The 21,739-nt window shown below is 36.4% G+C and overlaps 1 protein-coding gene across 2 annotated transcripts in view; it reads left to right on the plus strand.

Moving 5' to 3' along the window:
* Positions 1-21,739, plus strand: part of CSTF3 (cleavage stimulation factor subunit 3) — an 81,219-nt gene that overhangs the window by 12,868 nt on the left and 46,612 nt on the right. For both annotated transcript variants that reach the window (XR_014836355.1, NM_001267844.1), the window contains 2 exon segments: positions 8,253-8,354; positions 8,477-8,572. Coding sequence is in view for 1 of the 2 variants with exons in the window: in NM_001267844.1 (NP_001254773.1) it covers positions 8,253-8,354; positions 8,477-8,572 (198 nt within the window). In the remaining variant the exon portion in view is untranslated.

A 21,739-nucleotide genomic window follows, 5' to 3' on the forward strand; every position in this document is an offset into this window, starting at 1 on the left:
ACTAGGACAGAAATATTAAAAATACTGTTGCATTCGTCACTAGACTCACCACAAGATTTAGTTATTTCATGTGTTAAATATCTATGACTATATAAAACTTTGTTTAAAATATTTTGATAATTATTTTTCAGTATAATTGATTTCCTTTGAAATCCTGCATAGTTTGTTTTTTGTATTTAAGAACATTATCCTGGGAGTTCCCGTCGTGGCGCAGTGGTTAACGAATCCGACTAGGAACCATGAGGTTGCGGGTTCGGTCCCTGCCCTTGCTCAGTGGGTTAACGATCCGGCGTTGCCGTGAGCTGTGGTGTAGGTTGCAGACGCGGCTCGGATCCTGAGTTGCTGTGCCTCTGGCGTAGGCCGGTGGCTACAGCTCCGATTCAACCCCTAGCCTGGGAACCTCCATATGCCGCGGGAGCGGCCCAAGAAATAGCAACAACAACAACAAAAGACAAAAAGACAAAAAAAAAAAAAAAAAAGAACATTATCCTGAGAAAGGGCCCACAGGCTTCACTAAACTGCAGGAAGATTCAGTGGCACCAAAAGAAAAAAGGTAGGGACTGCTAGAGAGCCATAATTTTCAACTTAGGCTGCACATTAGAACCAGCTGGAGAGTTTTTAAAAATTAGTGACTGGGAGTTACCATTGTGGCTCAGCAGGTTAAGAACCCAACTAAGTATTCATGAGGATGCAGGTTTGATTCCTGGCCTCGCTCAGTGGGTCGAGGATCTGGTGTTGCTGCAAGCTGCGGCGTAGCTGGCAGATGTAGCTGGGATCCTGTGTTGGCTGTGGCTGGATTGTAAGCCAGCAGCTGCAGCTCTGATTTGACCCCTAGCGCTGGAACATCCTTATGCCATAGGTGTGGCCATTAAAAAAAAATAGTGATGATAAAACAAGAACTAGTGACAGTCCAGACCTATTCCTAGAGATTCTGATTTAATTGATCCAGAGTGAAGGTAGAGCAACTTTTTAAATTCCCTTTACCGTAGGTGATACTGTTGTGCTCCAGGGCTGAGAATCGCTAAAGGAATGGCCTATTTATTTCATGAAGAGACAGTGCAGTTGTCCTGGTCAGATATTAGATGCTATTTTCGGAGTTTTTCTGTTCTTGTACAGATTATGGTATACTTTATCGAATTTGGTGGGTTGTCAGCAAGTGCATTTGAGTGATTTGGCCTCCCATCAGACTACTGTGAACAGTACTCTTCACTAGCACAAATTCCTAGCAACAATTAACTTAGCTGGTTTTTAGTTCCTGATTTAAAGTTCCTGTATCACATTTCTTTCTTTTTTTATTAACATTTTATAGTTGGTATCTTATGTATCCTAGGTTTTTTTTTGTTTGTTTTGTCAAGAAGTAAACTGTTTCGTAGGTCACAGACGAGGCTCAGATCCCAAGTTGCTGTGGCTATGGCGTAGGCCGGCAGCTACAGCACTGATTTACTCCTAGCTTGGGAACCTCCATATGCCACGGGTGTGGCCTTGAAAAAGACAAAAGAAAAAAAGAAAAGAAAAGAAACCCTAAATATTCTGGAGTTCCCGTAGTGACGCAGAGGTTAACAAATCTGACTAGGAACCCTGAGGTTGTGGGTTTGATCCCTGGCCTTGCTCAGTGGATTAAGGATCCGGCATTGCTGTGAGCTGTGGTGTAGGTTGCAGACACGGTTTGGATCCCGCGTTGCTGTGGCTCTGGTGTAGGTCGGTGGCTATGGCTCTGATTAGACCCCTAGCCTGGGAATCTCCATATGCCAAGGGAGCAGCCCTAGAAAAGGCAAAAAGACAAAAAAAAAAAAGAGAAGTAGTAGTAAACTGTTTGAAGGAAGTCTTTATTTTGTTGTATCCCACATGTCCCTTCAATAATATGTGGCGCGTACTAGGCACTGAACAAGTATTTCTCAGGTGAAGAGTAAAAATTCAAACAGCAGAAGAATGTACATTAGTACATTATAAAAGCACACTTGTGAGAGTTGCTAATGTGGCACAGTGGAAACGAATCCAACTAGTATCCACGAGGATGAGGGTTCAATCCCTGGCCTTGCTCAGTGGGTCAGGGATCCAGCATTGCCGTGAGCTGTGCTGTAGGTCGAATATGCAGCTCACATCTGGAGTGGCTGTGGCTGTGGCGTAGGCTTGCAGCAGTAGTTCCAATTCGACGCCTAGACTGGGAACTTCCGTATGCCGCAGGTATGGCCCCAAAAAGCAAAAAAGAAAAACGCTTGTATGTAGTTAATACATACAAGTCTTCCAGTCACTCTTCCTTTTTTTAATCCAGTATTATGGAAATTGTTCCATGTCGCTGTTTATAGACCTGCCTCACTTTGTTTTCTTTAGTGACTACAAATTTTATAACTTATTTAACTAGTTCTTTTATTTTTTTATTTTTATTTTTTGTCTTTTTTTTTTTTTTGCTATTTCTTGGGCCGCTCCCACGGCATATGGAGGTTCCCAGGCTAGGGGTTGAATCGGAGCTGTAGCCACCGGCCTACGCCAGAGCCACAGCAACGCAGGATCTGAGCCGCGTCTGCAACCTACACCACAGCTCACGGCAACGCCGGAACCGAACCCGCAACCTCATGGTTCCTAGTCGGATTCGTTAACCACTGCGCCACGACGGGAACTCCTAACTAGTTCTTTTATACATGATTATTTAAGTTATTCCTAGTCTTATGCAACAGCAAACAGCTGCATAGCTATTTGTGTGTACCTCTTTGTGTACATGGAGAGTAGGATAAGTTGCCAGAACTGGAATTTAGGATTAGACATTCATATTAAATTTCAGTCAATATTACTGCTTGCTCCTGTCAACAATTTGAGAATGTCTGTTTCTATGTACCCTTGCCAGTGTAATATGAATTATAAAACACCTTTAATCGCTATCATGGCTTATTACACTTGTATTGCTTTCGAGTGTTTAAAGTTCTTTTTTTTTTTTTTTTTTTTTTTGCTTTTTAGGGCCGCACTCACAGCATACGGAGATTCCCAGGCTGGGGGTCTAGTCTGAGGTACAGCTGCCTCCTGTGCCACAGCCACAGCAATGTGTGATTCGAGCTGCGTCTGCCACCTAGCCTGCAGCTTGTGGCATCGCCAGATCTTTAACCCACTGAGCAAGGCCAGGGATTGAATCTGCAACCTAATGGTTCCTAATGGGAACCATTGCTGTGCCACAATGGGAACTCCCATTGTTCTTTTTTTATGAACTATTCAAATATATTGCTTTGTTTTTTTCAGAGTTCTGATCTTTTAGTGACTGGACTTTCTATTAATAAATTTAATACTTTTGTCATATGTGTTGGGGATATTTTTGTTTTCACTCTTATTTTGATGCTTTTCCCACGCACAAATGTAAACTTAACAAATTGAGTTCATTCTTTTCAAAGGCTTCTAAAGAGCGTTTCCCATGTAAAGATACATTTCAGTGTATTTTCCTCTAGTTCTTGTGTTTTGTTTTGTATTTATTTATTTATTTATTTTGTCTTTTTAGGGCCGCACCTGCAGCACATGGAAGTTCCCAGGCTAGGGGTTGCCAGTCTACACCACAGCCACATCAACTTGAGATGAGAGCTGTATCTGCGACCTATACCACAGTTCACGGCAACACCGGATTCCTGACCTAAGTGAGGCCAGGAATGAAACCCGCATTCTGATGGATACTAGTCAGATTCATTTCTGCTGTGCCACAGTGGGAGCTCCCTCTTGTGTTTTGTTTTTAATGTTCAAGTCTTTAATCTATCTGAAATTAATTTGGTAACAAAGGGAAAAAATAGGAATCCAACTTTGATAGTTGACTTTGCAGTTACTCTGACAGATACAGCTATTCTAGCACCATGCATTGAATAACCAACATTATGATTTGTTTGTGGGTTTTTTTGTTGCTGTTGTTGTGTGGTTTTGTTTTTGGCCCACGGCATATGGAAGTTCCAGGGCCAGGGATTGAATCCTAGCCACCGCAGTAACAATAGAATCCTTAACTGCTAGCCAACCAGGGAACTCCCCAACATTCTGATTTGAAATGCCACCTTTATTAGAGTTCCCGTCGTGGTGCAGTGGTTAACGAATCTGACTAGGAACCATGAGGTGTGGGTTTGATCCCTGCCCTTGCTCAGTGGGTTAAGGATCCGGCATTGCCGTGAGCTGTGGTGTAGGTTGCAGACACGGCTCGGATCCCGTGTTGCTGTGGCTCTGGCGTAGGCTGGCAGCTACAGCTCCGATTGGACCCCTAGCCTGGGAGCCTCCATATGCCATGGGAGCGGCCCAAGAAATGGCAAAAAAAAAAAGAAAGAAAGAAATGCCACCTTTATTATTTGCTTATTTTCCACGTATAGTTATCTTTCTGAACCATCCTGACCCAGGGATTGTTTATCATCATTGCAGAGCTCTTTATTGTGTCATTTGTGTTTTATTGTGTGGGTGGGGCCAGTGGACCCTCTTAAAACTTTTCTAGTTTAAGTTTCTTGAGCAAGCTACTTACAAAGTTCTTCTGTATTAGAACATTATATTTATTTATTTATTTATGTATTTGTCTTTTTGCTATTTCTTGGGCCGCTCCCAAGGCATATGGAGGTTCCCAGGCTAGGGGTCGAATTGGAGCTGTAGCCACTGGCCTACGCCAGAGCCACAGCAACGAAGGATCTGAGCCGAGTCTGCAACCTACACCACAGCTCACGGCAATGCCGGATCCTTAACCCACTGAGCAAGGGCAGGGACTGAACCCGCAACCTCATGGTTCCTAGTCGGATTCATTAACCACTGCGCCACGACGGGAACTCCAGAACATTATAATTTTGATGAAAATTATAGAATAGTCTTTTAGAGCGTGTTTTTCTTTCTAAATAAATGTATACTTATCAGTGGTGGAAAGTGATTTATTGCAAAGAAAGGTATATTTCTCCAAAGTAGTTTTTTTCCCCCTGAACAGATGACTTTAAAACTTTTTCCCAATTGGTATTTTGCTAGAATTGCTCAATGAGATTATTAACTGCCACTTAAAAAGTAAGTAAAAGAGGGAAAAGATTATAGCGGCTTCCCTCCCTATCCCTTCTTGAATGTTACTAATGTTTATTGGCATATTATGGATTTCAAGAAGTTCTACAAAAAAGGCAAAGCAAAACTTCATACAAATTAATATTTATCTGACTTATTTGAGTGTCATTTTCTTTTTGTGATACACAGTAATATTCCGAACAACTATTTGAGATGTTATACTTGTATTTATGCCTCAGGTCCTAGATACTTTTTTTTTTTTAAGGGATGCACCTGTGGCATATGGAAGTTCCCAGGCTAGGGGTTTAATCACAGCTACAGCTGCTGGCCTGCACCACAGCCCCAGCAACATGGGATCCCAGCCTCGTCCGAGACCTACACCGCAGCTCATGGCAACACTGGATCCTTAACCCACTGGGCGAGGCCAGGGATTGAACACTCATCCTCATGAATAGTAGTTGGGTTCGTTAACCATTGAGCCACGAAGGGAACTCCCCTAAATACTTTTTTTCTTCTTTTTTGTCTTTTTTTGTTTTTTTGTCTTTTTAGGGCTGTACCCACGGCATATGGAGGTTCCCAGGCTAGAGGTCGAATCAGTGCTGATGCTGCTGGCCTATGCCAGAGCCACAGCAATGCCAGATCCGAGCTGTATCGCAACCTACACCGCAGCTAATGGAACACCAGATCCTTAACCAACTGAGTGAGGCCAGGGATCAAACCCACAACCTCATGGTTCCTAGTTGGATTCGTTTCCACTGCGCCACGATGGGAACTCCTAGATACTTTTTATGTATTTTTTCCCTTTTTTTTGTATTGATTTTTTAAGATTTTATTTCTATAGTGAAAATACAACTGCCTTATTAAAGAGTTTAGAAAATATTGAAAGATTGGTGTTCCCGTTTTGGTTCACCGAACCCCATTAGTTATCCATGAGGATGAAGGTTCGATCCCTGGCCTCGATCAGTGGGTTGAGGATCCAGTGTTGCCATGGGCTGAGGTGTAGGTCGCAGACAGGGCTCAGATCTAGTGTTGCTGTGACTGTGCTGTTCAAAAAAAGGAAAGAAAATAAAGCGGGAGGAGTTTGTGCTATGTCACAGTGGGATCTGTAGCGTCTTGGGATTGCTGGGACACAGGTTCCACTTGCAGCCTGGCACAGTGGGTTAAGGATCTGGCATTGCTGTATCTGTGGCTCAGGTCCCAACAGTGGCTGGGATCTGATCCCTGGCCCAGAAATTTCATATGCCATGAGGTGGCCAAAAAAGAAGAAAAAAGGAAAAAGTCACCTGTACTTCTGCCACCCTTAATAGTTTGTTTATTGCAAATTTCTTTTAGTTACCACTCTGTTGTATATACGATTTGTAAATCATGCTTTTAAAACGTTTACATTAAAATAGAATGTCATTTCATGCCTTTTCTTTGTGGCTGAGGATGAATTCTCTATAGCAGTGTTTCTCAAAAGCTGTTTCAGGGACCCTGGGGGTTCCTAAGACTTTCAGAGGATCTGTGAGTTGCATACTGTTTCGTAAGACATTATTTGCTTTTTTCAGTGATAATCTCTTATGAGTGTAAGTGGAATCTTTACATGATTTGATATTGCAGTAGGTAGATTGCAGAAGCAGATATGAAAATCCAACTACTTTTTTTTTTGAGTTTAGTGTTTTCTCTTTTTTCATTTTTTCATTTATTTTTTCCGACCCCATCCATGGCATAGGGACATTCCTGGGCAAGGGATTGAATTTGAGTCACAGCTGCAACAGTGCTGGATACTAAACCCACTGCACCAGCTCAGGGATCAAACCTTTAGCACTGCAGAGAAAATGCCCAGATCCTTAACCTATTGTACCACAGTGGGAACTCCTTTTTTAATTTTTTTAAATTAAAGTTTAGTTGATTTACAGTGTTGTGCCAATTTCTGTTGTATAGCAAAGTGACTCAGTTATACACATATATACTTTTTTTAATCCCAAGAGATTGGATATAGTTGCCTGTGCTATGCAGTAGGACCTTGTTGTTTATCCATTCTAAATGTAATAGTTTACATCTATTAACCCCAGACTCCGAGTTCGGGCACTCCCTTCTGGGCAACCACAAGTCTGTTCTCTACGTCTGTGAGTCTGCTTTGTAGCTAGGTTCACTTGTGCTGTATTTTAGATCCACATAAAAGTGATATTTTATACTATTTGTCTCTCTGACTTCACTTAGTTGATAGGCTCTGGTTGCATCCATGTTGCTGCAAAGGGCATTATTTCTTTTTATGGCTGAGTAGTATTCCATTATATACACATACCACATCTTAATTCACTCATCTGTCAGTGGACTTGTGGCTGTTTCCATATGTTGGCTATTGTGAATATAGTGCTTCTTGAACATAGCGGTACATGTGTCTTTGAATTATAGTTTTGCCCAGGCATGGGATTGTTTAATCATATGATAATTCTATTTTTTTCTGAGGAACTACATTTTAAAGTCTGACATTAAACAGATTTATTTGCAAGTGTATGTAATAAGGATATTCTTAGTGAATTTTTAAAGTTATTTTTCATAAAATGTTATTTGTGTTAACATGTAAATAATTTTATTGTTATTGTACCTGGGTGAATTTTTTTTTTCTCAGTTTTAATATCTAAAGTAGTAAATACTGAAGTTCCTGTTGTGGTGCAGCAGAAATCTGCCTAGGAACTGTGTGGTTGTGGGTTCAATCCCTGGCTTCACTCAGTGGGCTAAGGATCTAGTGTTGCCATGAGCTGTGTGTAGGTTGCAGATGCAGCTCAGATCTGGCGTGGCTGTGGTGTAGGCTGGTAGCTGTAACTTCGATTAGCTCCCTAGCCTGGGAACCTCCATATGCTGCAGGTATAGCCCTAAAAAGCAAAAAAAAAAAAAAAAAAGAAAAGTGGTAAATACTGAGATAACCCACAATAAACAAAAATTCTTTGGTGTACTCAGTAATTTTTAAGGGTATAAAAGGGATCCTGAGACCACAACGTTTGAGAACTGCTACTTCGTATTATTTTATATAAAAGATGGATTTATTTAAATTTAAAAATGTTTTCTAAAAATATGTTTTCACTTGATTTTGTTATGCAGGGAATTTATAGTAAGATAGTATATGTGTGTGTATATAATAAAAAATGCAGGCCTCTTTTATAAGAGGACATTTTTATGGTTTGTATTAAGATACTACATCTGGAGGTTGAAATGTTGTGCTGGAATTAAATTAGGCATGAAATCTTTAAAACAGTAACTTCAGTTCATTATTTTCTTTTCCCTCCCAGGCAGCTGAGTATGTCCCAGAGAAGGTGAAGAAAGCCGAAAAGAAATTAGAAGAGAATCCCTATGACCTTGACGCTTGGAGCATTCTCATTCGAGAGGCACAGGTTTAGTGATATAGGATTACATTTCCTTCTCTATGGGTCCAATCACACTACTTGGTTCTGCAGTAAATAATATTTTCATAATCCTAACATTGTAAATGCTGTTTATTGGTTTTCAATTTTAGAATCAACCTATAGACAAAGCACGGAAGACTTATGAACGCCTTGTTGCCCAGTTCCCCAGTTCTGGCAGATTCTGGAAACTGTACATTGAAGCAGAGGTTAATATTTTATTTTACTTTTTCTTATATAGTATTTGATGGGAATTGCAGCATACACTATAGTGTTAGAAAACAAATTAGGAACATAGATAGCAAAACTAGGACAAGGAGGATTTAAATGTCTTTTGCCTTTATTTTGTAAAATAGGTATGAAGGAGTAATTAAAATGAATTTTTGAAATATGGGTCTTTACAAGCTGATGATTGTTGCATTTTGGAGTTGCAACAACATTAAAACAGTTTCAATGGTATTGGAGTGCTTTAGCCTTTTATTTACTTGTCATGTGTCAATTTATTGCCTCCTGTGTCATTTATTTAGAACTCATTTTTCTTTTTATTCCTACTTACAAACTAATATGAATGGTATAAGAAAATACAGAAATGTTAACTTAGTTTTATAGGGTATTTTGAGTGTCTCTGGTGAAATGAAACCTTTAGGTGAAAAATTATTTTGGATTTTGTGAAAATGCATGGTTTGTCAACAAATGTAAGCACTTCAATAATTTAAAAGCTTTTCTATAGGATAACATTTACATTATACAGGAATAAGCTAATATGAACTCAAACCTATGTAATCATAATTTACCCAATGATACTTTGATTTTGTTTTTCTAATTTTCTTGAAATTTAAAGTCAGGTATGTTTTATTTTAAAGTGTAAAGGCCCCATTCTTGATTATGATTAGAAGGGGAATGTTTATTTTTGAAGACTGGGATTAGCAATCAATACGGTAATAAACTGTTAATGTGTCAGTAACAGTTGGCACCAAGTAATCATTTTTCAGGTGATGTGTTAATGAGAAGGAAGAGGTGAGATGGGAATAGTTGATAACCACATTAAGCTGAAAATGATATCCATTTCTTTTTTAAAACTTACGAAGTATTATTTTTCGTAATCAGTTTTGTAATATAAATTCTCAACATTATCAAGTACACTGCAGCCTCGTCATAAATTTTCCACAATAGCTGAAATTTGAGTCTGTTTTGGACCTGTCAAAGGGCTTTAGTCTTCAGCAGTACTGAACAGACTTTCACATAACACAGTGTCACCTGTGATGTGTCCTTTAGACTGGACCCAACCAACAGCAGATTTAAATTGAGGCTACAGTGTACTCACTGTATTTGTGCTATAGTTTATATTGTATTACTTTGGGAGGGGGGATTACTGGACAATAGTAGGAACATTGTGTGTGTGAAATTTTTTTTGTGTGGTTGTGTGTGTGGTTTGTGTGTTTGTGTGTTTGTATGTGTGAGAGAGATTGTACCTTCTGTTGAGTCTGGTTGTGATTTTGGACCAAGATCATGTTCTTAAGGTTTCATCACTTATCCTTTGGGACCATTTCTTTCCTTAGTATATTTAACCATCAGAGTAGACGTTCATGAAATTCACCAGGTGAGTGCATAGGCCTGTCTAAAGTATGCCGAAGCCAGTGCTGCTTTGTAATACTCTTAAAGCAGGGAACCTGGATCAACTAGGTCTGCATTCCAGTTTGACTTTACCAACATGTTAACTTATATGCAAACTCGTCAGAAATTGACATAATTGGTACATAATTTTTTGTATAATGAAGTAGTACTTTCTGAGTTTTAGATATTTCTTTCCCTTTCTCAAATACTCAGGCATTATTCATGCATTTTATTCTAACATAAGCTAAATCGAATGAAATTGGCTGTTAGGTACTCTATTCTGTATTGGCGCAGTGAGTCTGTTTTCCCATTTCCTAGCAAAAAATACAAGCTGCGTTCCTAGAAAGAGTTCTAAGACCAGATGCTATTTGAAGGGGATGGAAGTTGTCTGAATAACAAGCTCATTCCACGTAATATTTCAGAGCTATTAGCAGTTGCCCAATTCATTTAGTTGGTAATGTTTGCAGTTTCACACTCATACACACACAAATATGAATGTTTGTGTACATCTTTTGATAAAAATGGTAAAGAAGATATATGTGTATTTTATAAAGTTTATATTTCTGGTTTAGGAATTAAGATATTAAATTGAATGCAAATTTCAGAATGCATTTCCTGAGCTGTGTTTTTCTCTTTCCTATTTTGCTCTTTATTTTTTATTTTCTCATTTGTACTTCGTTTAGGCTGTGAGGGGCTAAAGTTTTCTTTGGCCGTATCACCTAGTATGGCCTTTACTATTTCTGGAGAAGACGCATAACCTATTTATAATAAATTAAAATCTGAAATAATAATGTCTTTACATTAAAGATAATACTAACAGTGTTTACATAACATCCTGTATACACTCTCAAGAAAATAAAGTTTTCTTAATACATTTGTTGTAACTCAGTACTTCATGATGGAAAATTGTACTGTTTCTTTTATTTATGTTCAGTTAAACCAGTGTGTGTGAATCCAAATACATTTAATTCTTTTCTAATAGAAGGCACATACATCTTTAAAAATGAGATAATTTGCTTCCCCAGAGAAATTTCTTATAAATCCTACATGAGAACAAAGTGGCAGAGGGGGAGGAATGTTTTGGAGGAGGGTTGTTTTTAAACTTGAAACATGAGTTACAAATGGGAGCATGTTATAAATAATTTTTAGTACAGAAGTTACTGACACTAGTCTGATTTTAATATTTGCCAGTATATCAGTGTTTCTCAGCAATGAGCATTTAGCAATATTTACCTGCTTGTGTAAACTTGAACTTTAAAATGTCATCCTTAATTCATTACCTATCTGCTTTTATTATTTTTACTTATTGGAGATAAAATTCTCTTGCTTTAATGAAAGGACATTTAGGACCAAATCTATGTATTTATAATATGTGCATAATTTCAAAATTAGGCCAAATTATTTTAGTGTTATATATTATATCCTATAGAGATCACATTTTGCCTCAAGTGCATGGAATGAATTGCTTTACTTCTGAATTCCAAAATATTACTTGATTTACCTATATCATAAGAGCAAACAATTGTATGACAATTCTCAAAGTGATATACTTATCAAGTGTAGAGTCTAAATTGTTATATGAAAATAGTTTTCCTGCTGCTTGGTTTTAGTAAAGGAAACATTTTCATCTGGCTTTATGGTTTATATTCAGTATGTCTTAAATCTACAGTGCATTGTATTTTTGGGTTTAAGAAATGTTTTTAAATGCTAGAATTAAATGAAATACCTTTAGAACCTAAGTGTTTTTTAAAGAACCACTATTTAGAGTGATTAAAAGGGTCACTAAGTATTAACAAAATTAAGAAAATTTATAGTTTTGCCATATTTTTAAAGTTGTTCTTCCCCCTTGTGGTTTCTGTAGCTTTTCATGTAGCTAGGTAATGTGACAGCATGTAAGCTACAAAATCTAATTTGTTTTGAATTGGGCCACATTCATAAGAAATTTTCCTGTGAAAAGGATGATTTTTATTGTTAGCTGAAGGAGAAATGAAGAAGGTATTGCTGCTGGCAGTAGCAACAATGTATCTTGCTGTCTGTGAAAGCTGTAATTCTTTTAATAAAAGTATATAGAGAGTTGATTGCCTTTCATTAAAAATTTTTTTAACGTGAATCCTTTCCTTATAAATAATGAATTGTGAAGTACATATTTCAGTTTTTCAAAATAACCTTTCTACCTGGGAAAAAAATGACTTTTAAAAATACCTTTCTTCTTGGAAAATGGAAGTGAACTCAGGATGGAACATGGGTGACCTAAATTGAAGTAAACTTCTCCACTGTCGATACTGTTTTAATTCCTCTAACTAGCAGTTTAAATTATTGTATTATAATGTTTTTGTAAATATTGAGCAATGTGATTTTTTAAATGCAGATGAAGTTTGAATTATATAGATTATGATTTCTATACCTTAGCTTGCAATCTTTTTAAAAAAAATCTGTACTCCTTTTTCTTATAGATCTGCTCTTTTCCTGTTTGTAATAAATGTTGGTCTATGTCTGTGTGATTATTCAGATTGTTCTCTAAAATGCAATATGCTTTTTTTAACCTGTATAGTTTCTTAAATGCATATATAAATGTAGTGTAGGGGTATAAAAGAAAACACATTATTTGCAAACACTGAGCTGAGTGATCAAATATCTGGAAATGATATGAATAATTACATATTTTTAAAACAAAGGAAACATTTAATTTTAGAGTAGTAAACTTCTATTTTAGGTCTTAACTGAAATATCTTATCCCATTCATTTTCCCTTCCATTATCGTAGCATAGATGTTTAGGTGTTGTCAGTTCTACTAACTGGATCTATTCATTTTTTTAACCTTGGCACCTCTTCTTTTCACTCCAGGCATTGTGTAATAAAACTGTTTGCAAAAGGTATAATTAATTTAGATAAATTTTCTTTTAAAAAATCTTTTTTCTATTCTTTATGTCCTCTGCGTAGTTTATCATTCTTTGTGAAATGTAGCCATTTATTTTCAAGCCATACACTGTACTAATTACTCTGATCATATTTATATTTCTTTTTTTTTCTGGCCACACCCATGGCATATGGAAGTTCCCGTGCCAGGGATTGAATCCAAGCGTTAGCTGTGGCAACACCAGATCGTTTAACCTACTGCACCAGGCCTGGGTTCAAACTCACAACCTCTCCAGTGACCTGAGCTGCTGCAGTTCGATTCTTTACTCACTGAGCCACAGCACAACTCCCACATTTATATTTCTTTTTTTTTCTCCTCTTTTCAAATGGCCACATCTCTAGCATATAGAAGTTCTCAGGGCCAGGGGTCAAATTGGAGCTGTGGCTGCAGTCTGTACCACAGCCACAGCCATAGCCAAATAGGCTCTGAGCCATATCTGCAGCCTACACTGCAGCAGCAATGCCAGATCCTTAATCCACTGAGCCAGGCCTGGGATTGAACCCACATCCTCACAGAGAGGGTTCTTAACTCCCTGAGCCACAAGTGGTGGGAACTCCCCATATTTATAGTTCTTAACTTCATAAAGCAAACTTGTAATCGTTGGGCTCACCCAAAAAAAAAAAAAAAGGTAGGAAAAGGGGATCATTTTTTCTCCCCCTTCGAAGTTGTCTTAAATTTTTAACCCAGCTTTTTTATATTCTTTTTGTATACCTAATAAGAATTATGGTATGTTCTGAACATCTGGAAAAGATCTCTAACCAGATTTTTTTTTGTTTGAATGCATACCTTATAAAATTTGTTGTGAAACATCAAGAGCTGTTGGATCATGCAATTTGAGATTTCCCTGAGGGTAGTGGTTTAGCCTCATTTACTTGGGCATTTATGGAATAACAATTCTTAACGTTACAATACCTAATATTTTCTAAAAAAAATTATTAGATACTGTCAGTAAGATCTTAGGAGATTAGCTTGGTATACAATTCCTACCCCATCCCAGGAGATATTAATTAAAAATATGCTCCAACATGTGGCATCTGAATAAATAAGCCTTTTAGAATATTATGCAGTTAGAGACCTCTATATTTGGAAACGGAACTAATCCTAACACAGAAAAGCCACTTTAGGGTGCTCTGCATTTTTGGTTCTGCCTTGAACATAAGGGAACCTGGTGGCAGTTAATTGACTTTCTCTTAAAAGACAAAAAGACCTCTGCTGAGGTGTTTTCTAATGGGTTCATTGTCTTTATTTTGTACAGTGTGTGCTTTAAACTTACAGCAGTTCCTTTTGAATGAGAGTCTGGTTCAAGGCGTTTCCGAGAAATGGAGATGTTGAAACTGGTATTAGTGATGTCTGTTAAGACCTGAACTTCTAGATGTTGGCAGGAATGCATTTATTTGCTTGTAAATAACTTACTTTTTAAACTTTTATTACTGAACAGTTTTGCTCTTAGGAACTTTGGAACAGAGAACAAATAGTCGGTTAGTATAACGGCATAATAAATTGAATTCTATATGAAGTTTTCCCCCATATATTCAGAATCCACAGCAGCTTCAACAAAGTTATGAACATTTGCTTTGACTACAACCTGTTGAGAAACTAAATGGCTTTTCTAAAGCTCTGGGAAGCGTAATCTGGGGTAAGTTTTACCATTTTGTATGTTAGGAGACCTCCAAAGAAAATTTTTCTATTTGGAAATGTTAAGTGATAGTTCTGAAGATAGAAGTTCTAAGGTCAAAGGCAGTATTGAGATGTAGTTTTGGAGTAATATATGTAACAAGGTCCAAAGATGAAAAAGTCCCAAAATCTTTCTAATGCTTTTATTTATGTTATGAACATGTTCAGTTACAGGCTTTTTTTTTTTTAATACAAATTTGTAGCTCTAGCATATTCATGTAGCTAAGTTATTATGTCTTGTGCTAAAGATTCCAGTATATGGAAAATGGGTTTTTTTCCTCCAGTTTTATTGAGATCTAATTGATGTAAGTTTAAGATATACATCATAATGATTTGATATATATATGTTTTATGAAATGATTATCACAGTGTTTAGTTAACATACATCAACTCACATAGTAACAAGGGAAATGGTGGGGTTTTTTTTGGTGTTTTTTTTTGTTTGTCTTTTATCGTTTGAGGGCTGCTCCTATGGCATATGGAGGTTCCCAGGTTAGGGGTTTAATTGGAGATACAGCTGCTGGCCTACACCACAGCCATAGCAACACCAGATCCCAGCTGTGTCTGTGACCTACACCACAGCTCATGGCAACACCAGATCCTTAACCCACTGAGCGAGGCCAGGGATTGAACCCGCAACCTCATGGTTCCTTGTTGATTCATTTGTGCTATGCCACGATGGGAACTCTGGGAAATGGTTTTAAATGGTGATGTTTTCTGTAACTTTTTCGTATTGAATTTGAAGAAAAAAGTGTTAACTTTCATAGTGATGGCTTTCTTGAAATTTTTTAAGTTCAACAAACTATGACTGTATGTGTATTAAATATTTAAAGCCAGAATACTAAGTGTAAATCAGATTTAGAGCTGGAAGGTGAAATGAATTAGCATCACCTCCTTTTTATACTTGTGCAAAATAAATCAAGAGATTGTTACCCCTTAGAGCCAAAGTTTACAAACAAAACTTTAAGATCACCTGGGAATCTTTTAAAACATACAAGTTTTACAGTTATCATGGAAGTATTGTTGACTCATACCTGGCAGAATACCTCTATAGCTGTCTGGAGTATAAAGTGATTGTTCTTTTGATTGTACAATCAGCATATAATGAAGAAGTAATCTTAGAGGCATCTACTATTTGCATGGTAGTATTTTTGACAGTGTGATAGCTATTAAATTTGCAGTCAGGTTTAGTGTTGTGTTTGTCGGTTTATTTTTAAACTTAACTTTATTCCTAGATTTTAAGCCTGATTTTCTGACTCCATAAACTTTTTTAATCACCTAAGTGCCAAACCCTAAGAATCATGTGAAGAGGTCCCGTGTTAAGAAAGGGCCACTTAACCTGGATAATGTGGCTTAAAAGAATTATTGCAGCTTTTTTTTGATAACTAACTCTTACTCTGGAGAATTTTTAAAGGTGAGAATACCAGGAGTGTCTGTCGTAGCTCAGCGGGCTATGAACCCGATTAGTATCCATGAGGACTCTGGTATCATCCCTGACCTCAGTGGATTAGGGATCCGGTGTTGCTGTGAGTTGTGTAGGTCGCAGTCTAGGCTTGTATCCTGCCTTGCTGTGGCTGTGGTGTAGGCTTGCAGCTGCAGCTGGAACTCTGATTCACCCCCTAGCCTTGGAACTTTCATATGCTGCAGGTACGGCCTTAAAGAAAGAAATACGAGTACCACATCTTCATATTCAGGTTATAACACCCATTTAGTTAGTACTTGAGTCTTTATATTAGTACTTCTCTTGAATGGGGTGGGAAATGGAGTGTTGTCACAAAGAACCATTCATTATTTCTAGCTATTCCTGTAGTTCAGTTTTGATTCATTTCTAAATTTTTTGTTACACAGATGAGTGCAATGTTTCAGCCATTTTTAAACTGATGTCCCTTTATTAAAAAAATTTTTTTCCCTTAGTGGCTTTTGATAGTTTTTTAATCAAATATGATTTTTTAAATGGTAATTTTAGTATTTCCAGTTAAGGTCTGTCTTTAAAAGAGTTGGCTCTCTCCAGCTATAATTGAGAATTTTGCTACCACTGATATTTGTAGAAGTACTCATTATATACCCAGATTTCATAAAACTGAAATGTCAAAAATAACATTACCTCATCAGAATAGTCAGGGAAAGTGTAGACTGTTGCAAGAGAGCTTGAAAGTATTTGGGGAATTTTGCCAACAAACTTGAACTCTGTCATCCACCATCTCCTTTGATTATCAGTTTCAATTAGGCTATAATAAGTAAATAAGGTTTTTTGATTCTCTTAATTAGAATGTGTTGATAGGTGAGAAAATGCTCAAAACATTCATTACTTCTGTCTTTCTCTTGCTTGCTTGGTTGCTTTCTACTTTTTGGCTGCACCTGTGGCAAGTGAAAGTTCCTGGGCCAGGGATCAAACTCTTGTTGCAGCAGCAAGTGAAGCTGCAGCAGCTGTAAACAACGCCAGATGCTTAACTTTCTGTGCCACAGAGGGAATTCTTATTATCCTTCAAAGATTCAAATTGTTACTATCCTTCGAAGATTCAAATTGTATGCTACCTGCTTTACTTGATTGACTAGTTTTTAACATTTGACACTATCAATTCTATTTTTCCTGGACCATGGGAGAATGGGTTACATATACCATGACCTTTAATACTTAAGTATAACTTATTTCCTAATAACAAAGATATTCTCATATGTAAACAAACACTTAGGAAATTTAACATTAATAGAATTTTAATCTGCATTCCATTTTCTACTTGAATTACTGTTCTAGTAATGACTTTTATAGCAATTTTCTGTTTTTGCTTTTTAGGGCCACTCCTTGAGGCATGTGGAGGTTCCCAGGCTAGGGCTCAAATTGGAGCAATTTTCTTTGAAATCAGAATCTAATCCAAGATAATTGTGTACAGTTTTCATTTCCTCTCCAGTCTCCTTGGATGTTGAATAGTTCAGCAGTCTTAATTTAAAATTGTTATTTCATTGTTAGATTAAGGTTATGTACACTATAAATGAAAAGCTAGAAATGTTGGTGTGTCCTCATCAGAGGTACATGATCATTTACTCCTTATTGGTTATGTCAGGGTTGAGTGTTTTCTCTACTGTGTCGTTACTGTTTTTGTGTAACTAATGAAATAATGAGATACTTTGAGACTAAAAATCCAATTTCTCATCTTAACAACTGCACACTCCATTTTGAGTCTCTTAATGATTTTTGCCTGACTCAATTTTTTTCTGACATTATGTAGTGTTTTTCAGTATATTTTTTGTTGAGTATAAACATACAATGTCTCAGAGTTCAAGCTTATTTGTCTTTTAGAATTGTTGGAAAGTACAAACTTCTTGCCCTCATTTTTTTTCTTTTGTACAACTTATATTTGTAGTTAGAAAAGATGATTTACAAGATTTGTGCATTTTATATTGTACGTTTTCTACGTATAAAATCATATACTCAGTAATGTTTTTAAATTCTGTCACAAATTGCTTGGGGAAGATAAATTTTGCTCCCCCACTCATTTGGTTATATAGAAGCTCACAGTCATTGTAGCCTATGGGAAATAAATATCTTTATTGATTTACTTAGTTGACCAGATGGCACATTATTTCAAATAAGAATTCATAGTATTTTAAAAGTCATGAGATCCTTGTCTTCAAAACAGGTTAAAAAGTGAATCCAAAAGATTATCTAGATAAATATTTGTGTTTCCAAATGCTGTATTTTTGAAGTACTTATTTCAATTTGTGGTTATTTGAGATAAAATTAGAAAGTTAATACTTTAAAGGAAGTAATTTCTCTACTAGTAACTAAAGGTTGCTTAAAGCATGAAAGTGGTATTTTCCAAAAAGTAAGCTGTTTGATTGTAAATTTGAGTTTCCCTGGAATAATTTGGAGAGTTACACTTAGAGAACAGACTTATTTATAAAAAATAAAGTCGAAAGAACTTATTAGTATATGTGCCTGTTACTTAATCTTTTACAGTTAGGGTAGTCATTTGCCATGTGTCTCAAATTCAGGGTCAGGATTCTCCCCTGTTATTACTAAGACAGTGGCCTGATCATTTTTGCTAGTGTGGAAAGATCTTTAAATAATTTATTTAAATAAATGCAAGGGATTTACAAGTTTTACTCTACAAAGGATAGTAAGGAGGATAGGAATGACACAATTTAGAATCTGGTGACCCATGCTTTTCTGCTTTTAGCTCCTCTGTTGAATTGGTGTGACCTTAGGCAAGCCATTAATCTTTCCTTTTTTCCCTTCTCAGTTTATAATTTTGAAAATTTTGAAACAAAGTTGAAATAATAGTGTATTATAGTAAATACCTATACATCTGCCTTAACTCTGTTATGTTTTGCCATACATGTTTTATCTTCATATAAAGAATGTTGGGAGTTCCTGTCAGGCAGTGGTTAATGAACCCGACTAGTATTCATGAGGACACGGGCTCAGATCTGGCATTGTTGTGGCTATGGCTGTAGTGTAGGCTGGTAGCTACAGCTCCGATTCAACCTCTAGTCTAGGAACCTCCATATACCGAGGGTTCGGCCCTAAAAAGACAAAAAATATCTTTTTTTCTGCTGTACCTTCTATTTAAGTATCAGTTTAACATAGATTTCACATTATTTCTCACTTTTGTCCCTTTCCCATCCCATTAGGAAAACTAATGTGAATTCAAGTGTTGTTTCAAATAATCTTTAAATTACTTAAATGGGAACAGTTGCATTAGCTATTGTAGACAAGAGTTGTGTTTAAAATTACTTTAATATTAGTGGGGTGGGAATTTTTTATACTTTTACTAAGGCAACTTATTTTGAATTTAAGTGTTTGCAGTAAGTTAAAAATTTTGTGTATCTTATGCAAAATATTAGGATTGTGCTTAAGTTCTTCAAAGTAATCAGGTGTTTTTCAGTTATGGTACATGTTTAGAGAGACCCATGAAACTCCTAAATTTCATGGAAAAGTACTTTGTGGACATTATTTAAGGAAAAGTGTGTAAGAATGATATTTTTTGGAGGTGAAACATTTTCTAGAACAGATTTTTAGAAGTAAAAAGTTAGTCTATATTTTAAAAATCCATTGTTCATTTTCAGTTATATCTTACTGATAATGATTTTTCTCTTTATTCTGATCACTTGCCTCAGTAGTAATAGTTAAAATTTACTGGGCCTTTAATGTATTTCAGGCACTGTGTTTAGTAGTTTATATGGGTTATTTGATGAACTACAGTTTACCTTTTGGGGTAGTTAAGTATTCCCCTGTTTTTTTCCAGCTATTCAGCTTTTCTGAGTTTAGAGTTCTTAAATAGCTTTCCTAAGATCAACAGTATTAAAGTTTAAGCCTTTGGAGAACTAGGGGCATTGTATTTATACTCAGGTAATCTTAACTCCTGGGTCTGGCTTCTACTCACTAGCCACTGTACTAACTTAATCTAAAGGACAGTTGTGGAAATATCTAAATAGTAGGTTCATAACTGACTCCTGTTTACTTTGCTCAAATGTTTCTTGCATTCTTATTTAGCTATTAGGATTTGGGGTACATATGAAAAAATAATGTGTAACTACTCAAAAACACATAGAATGCTTCACTTATTTTGGAAGTTGGTATAGTCCAGTAACTAGCATGCAACCACAGTTTATGCTTTTTATAATATCTTAACTCTAAAATTCTACTTTTACCCATCACAGTTTTAAATTTTTTCTCACAATTTACTTGGTTCTAATTTTAAATAGTAGAAAGGAATTCTGAACACAAAAGCAGTAAGTCTCAGCAATTCTGAACTTTTAAGGAATTTATAAGAACATTGAGCATTAATATGAGAACATGCTTTTCTTGCTAAATATGTTTTAAATATGTTTTATAGTAGGATAGACTTATGTTGTGATTTTGTGTGTGTGTGAAGAAGAGGTTTTTTAAATGTTTGAAGTTAGGAAGCAAAACTTCATGAAAAAAATAAAAATGAAAGATTGAAGGCAGAGAGGTATAATATCTACCTTTAAAAAAAGTTGTGAAAGAGGGTACTAATTCCTATGGGAAAATCACATTGAAGACTAGCACCTCCAGGTATTTGTAACTTGTGGTTTATTAGACTTATAAATTCAAGGAATATTTTTTGAGTACCTCTCTAGACTGTGTCACTGAAAACAAATATCTTCTTGTATCTTTCTGATACAGTTCAACTGATTCTTAATAAACCATTATGTTAGGTCAGGATTTAAATTATTTACTTAAAAAAGAATTTAGCAGTTCTAAGTTTCTCACAGAACTGTAGAAATTTAGTATATTTAGTGATACTTATTCTAAGATACTTTTTGAATAGGAAGAAAAGTATAACTAGTTTAACTTTTAGAATTATTTGCAGATTAAAATATGCAGAATTCGCTTAGCAAGCCCTTTTGGCAAGTAATTTTACACATAAATAAGAGTCCTTAAAGTATCCTAAAACAGTAGGTTAGAGATTCCTATTGATATATTTTCCTGGATTATATTCAGATAAAACTGCCCAAAGCATTATACATTTTCATACTCCACACCATCTGTATATTTACTGTATATTTCTATAGATTTTTATCTGGCTGTGGGCGGAAAGGTAAATGAAACTATCTTTTGAGTTCCTTTTTTTTTGTTTTTGTTTTTTGCTTTTTAGGGCCACACTCAGCATATGGAAGTTCCCAGGCTAGGGGTTGAATTGGAGCTGTAGCTGCTGACCTGTGCCACGGCCACAGTAACATGGGATCCGAGCCTCATCTGTGACCTACAAGGCTGGAGTCTTAATCCACTGAGCAAGGCTGGGGATGGAACCTGTATCCTCAAGGATACTAGTTGAGTTCATTACCACTGAACCACAATAGGAACTCCTCTGTCCAGTTCTTGCTTTTACTTTATATTAATCAGGGGAAGATGGGAGATATTTTCAAGTAACTATTGAGTCAATACATGCTAGACATTTGGAGGCTATGGACACCTTAGTGAACAAATTTACAGTTCGGGGTAGGAGACAATTATAATACTGGGTGATACGTGCTTTAATAGAGAAAACATGAGGAAAGTGTGAGGGTGGGTCAAGGAAATCCTCTAGAGGAATAAAACTAAATGGAAGTCTGAAATTAATCACAGAATCCCTGACAAAGAAAAGCACTAGTGTTGAGGTCTCAACAAATGGGAGAACTTAGATACTCTATTTGAGGAGTTGAAACA

The sequence above is a fragment of the Sus scrofa genome, chromosome 2, assembly GCF_054392235.1.
Source record: "Sus scrofa isolate SSC_HxYL_T2T_F1_AM1 chromosome 2, Sscrofa_HxYL_maternal_Yorkshire_Landrace_v2.0, whole genome shotgun sequence".
NCBI classification, from domain to species: Eukaryota; Metazoa; Chordata; class Mammalia; order Artiodactyla; family Suidae; genus Sus; species Sus scrofa.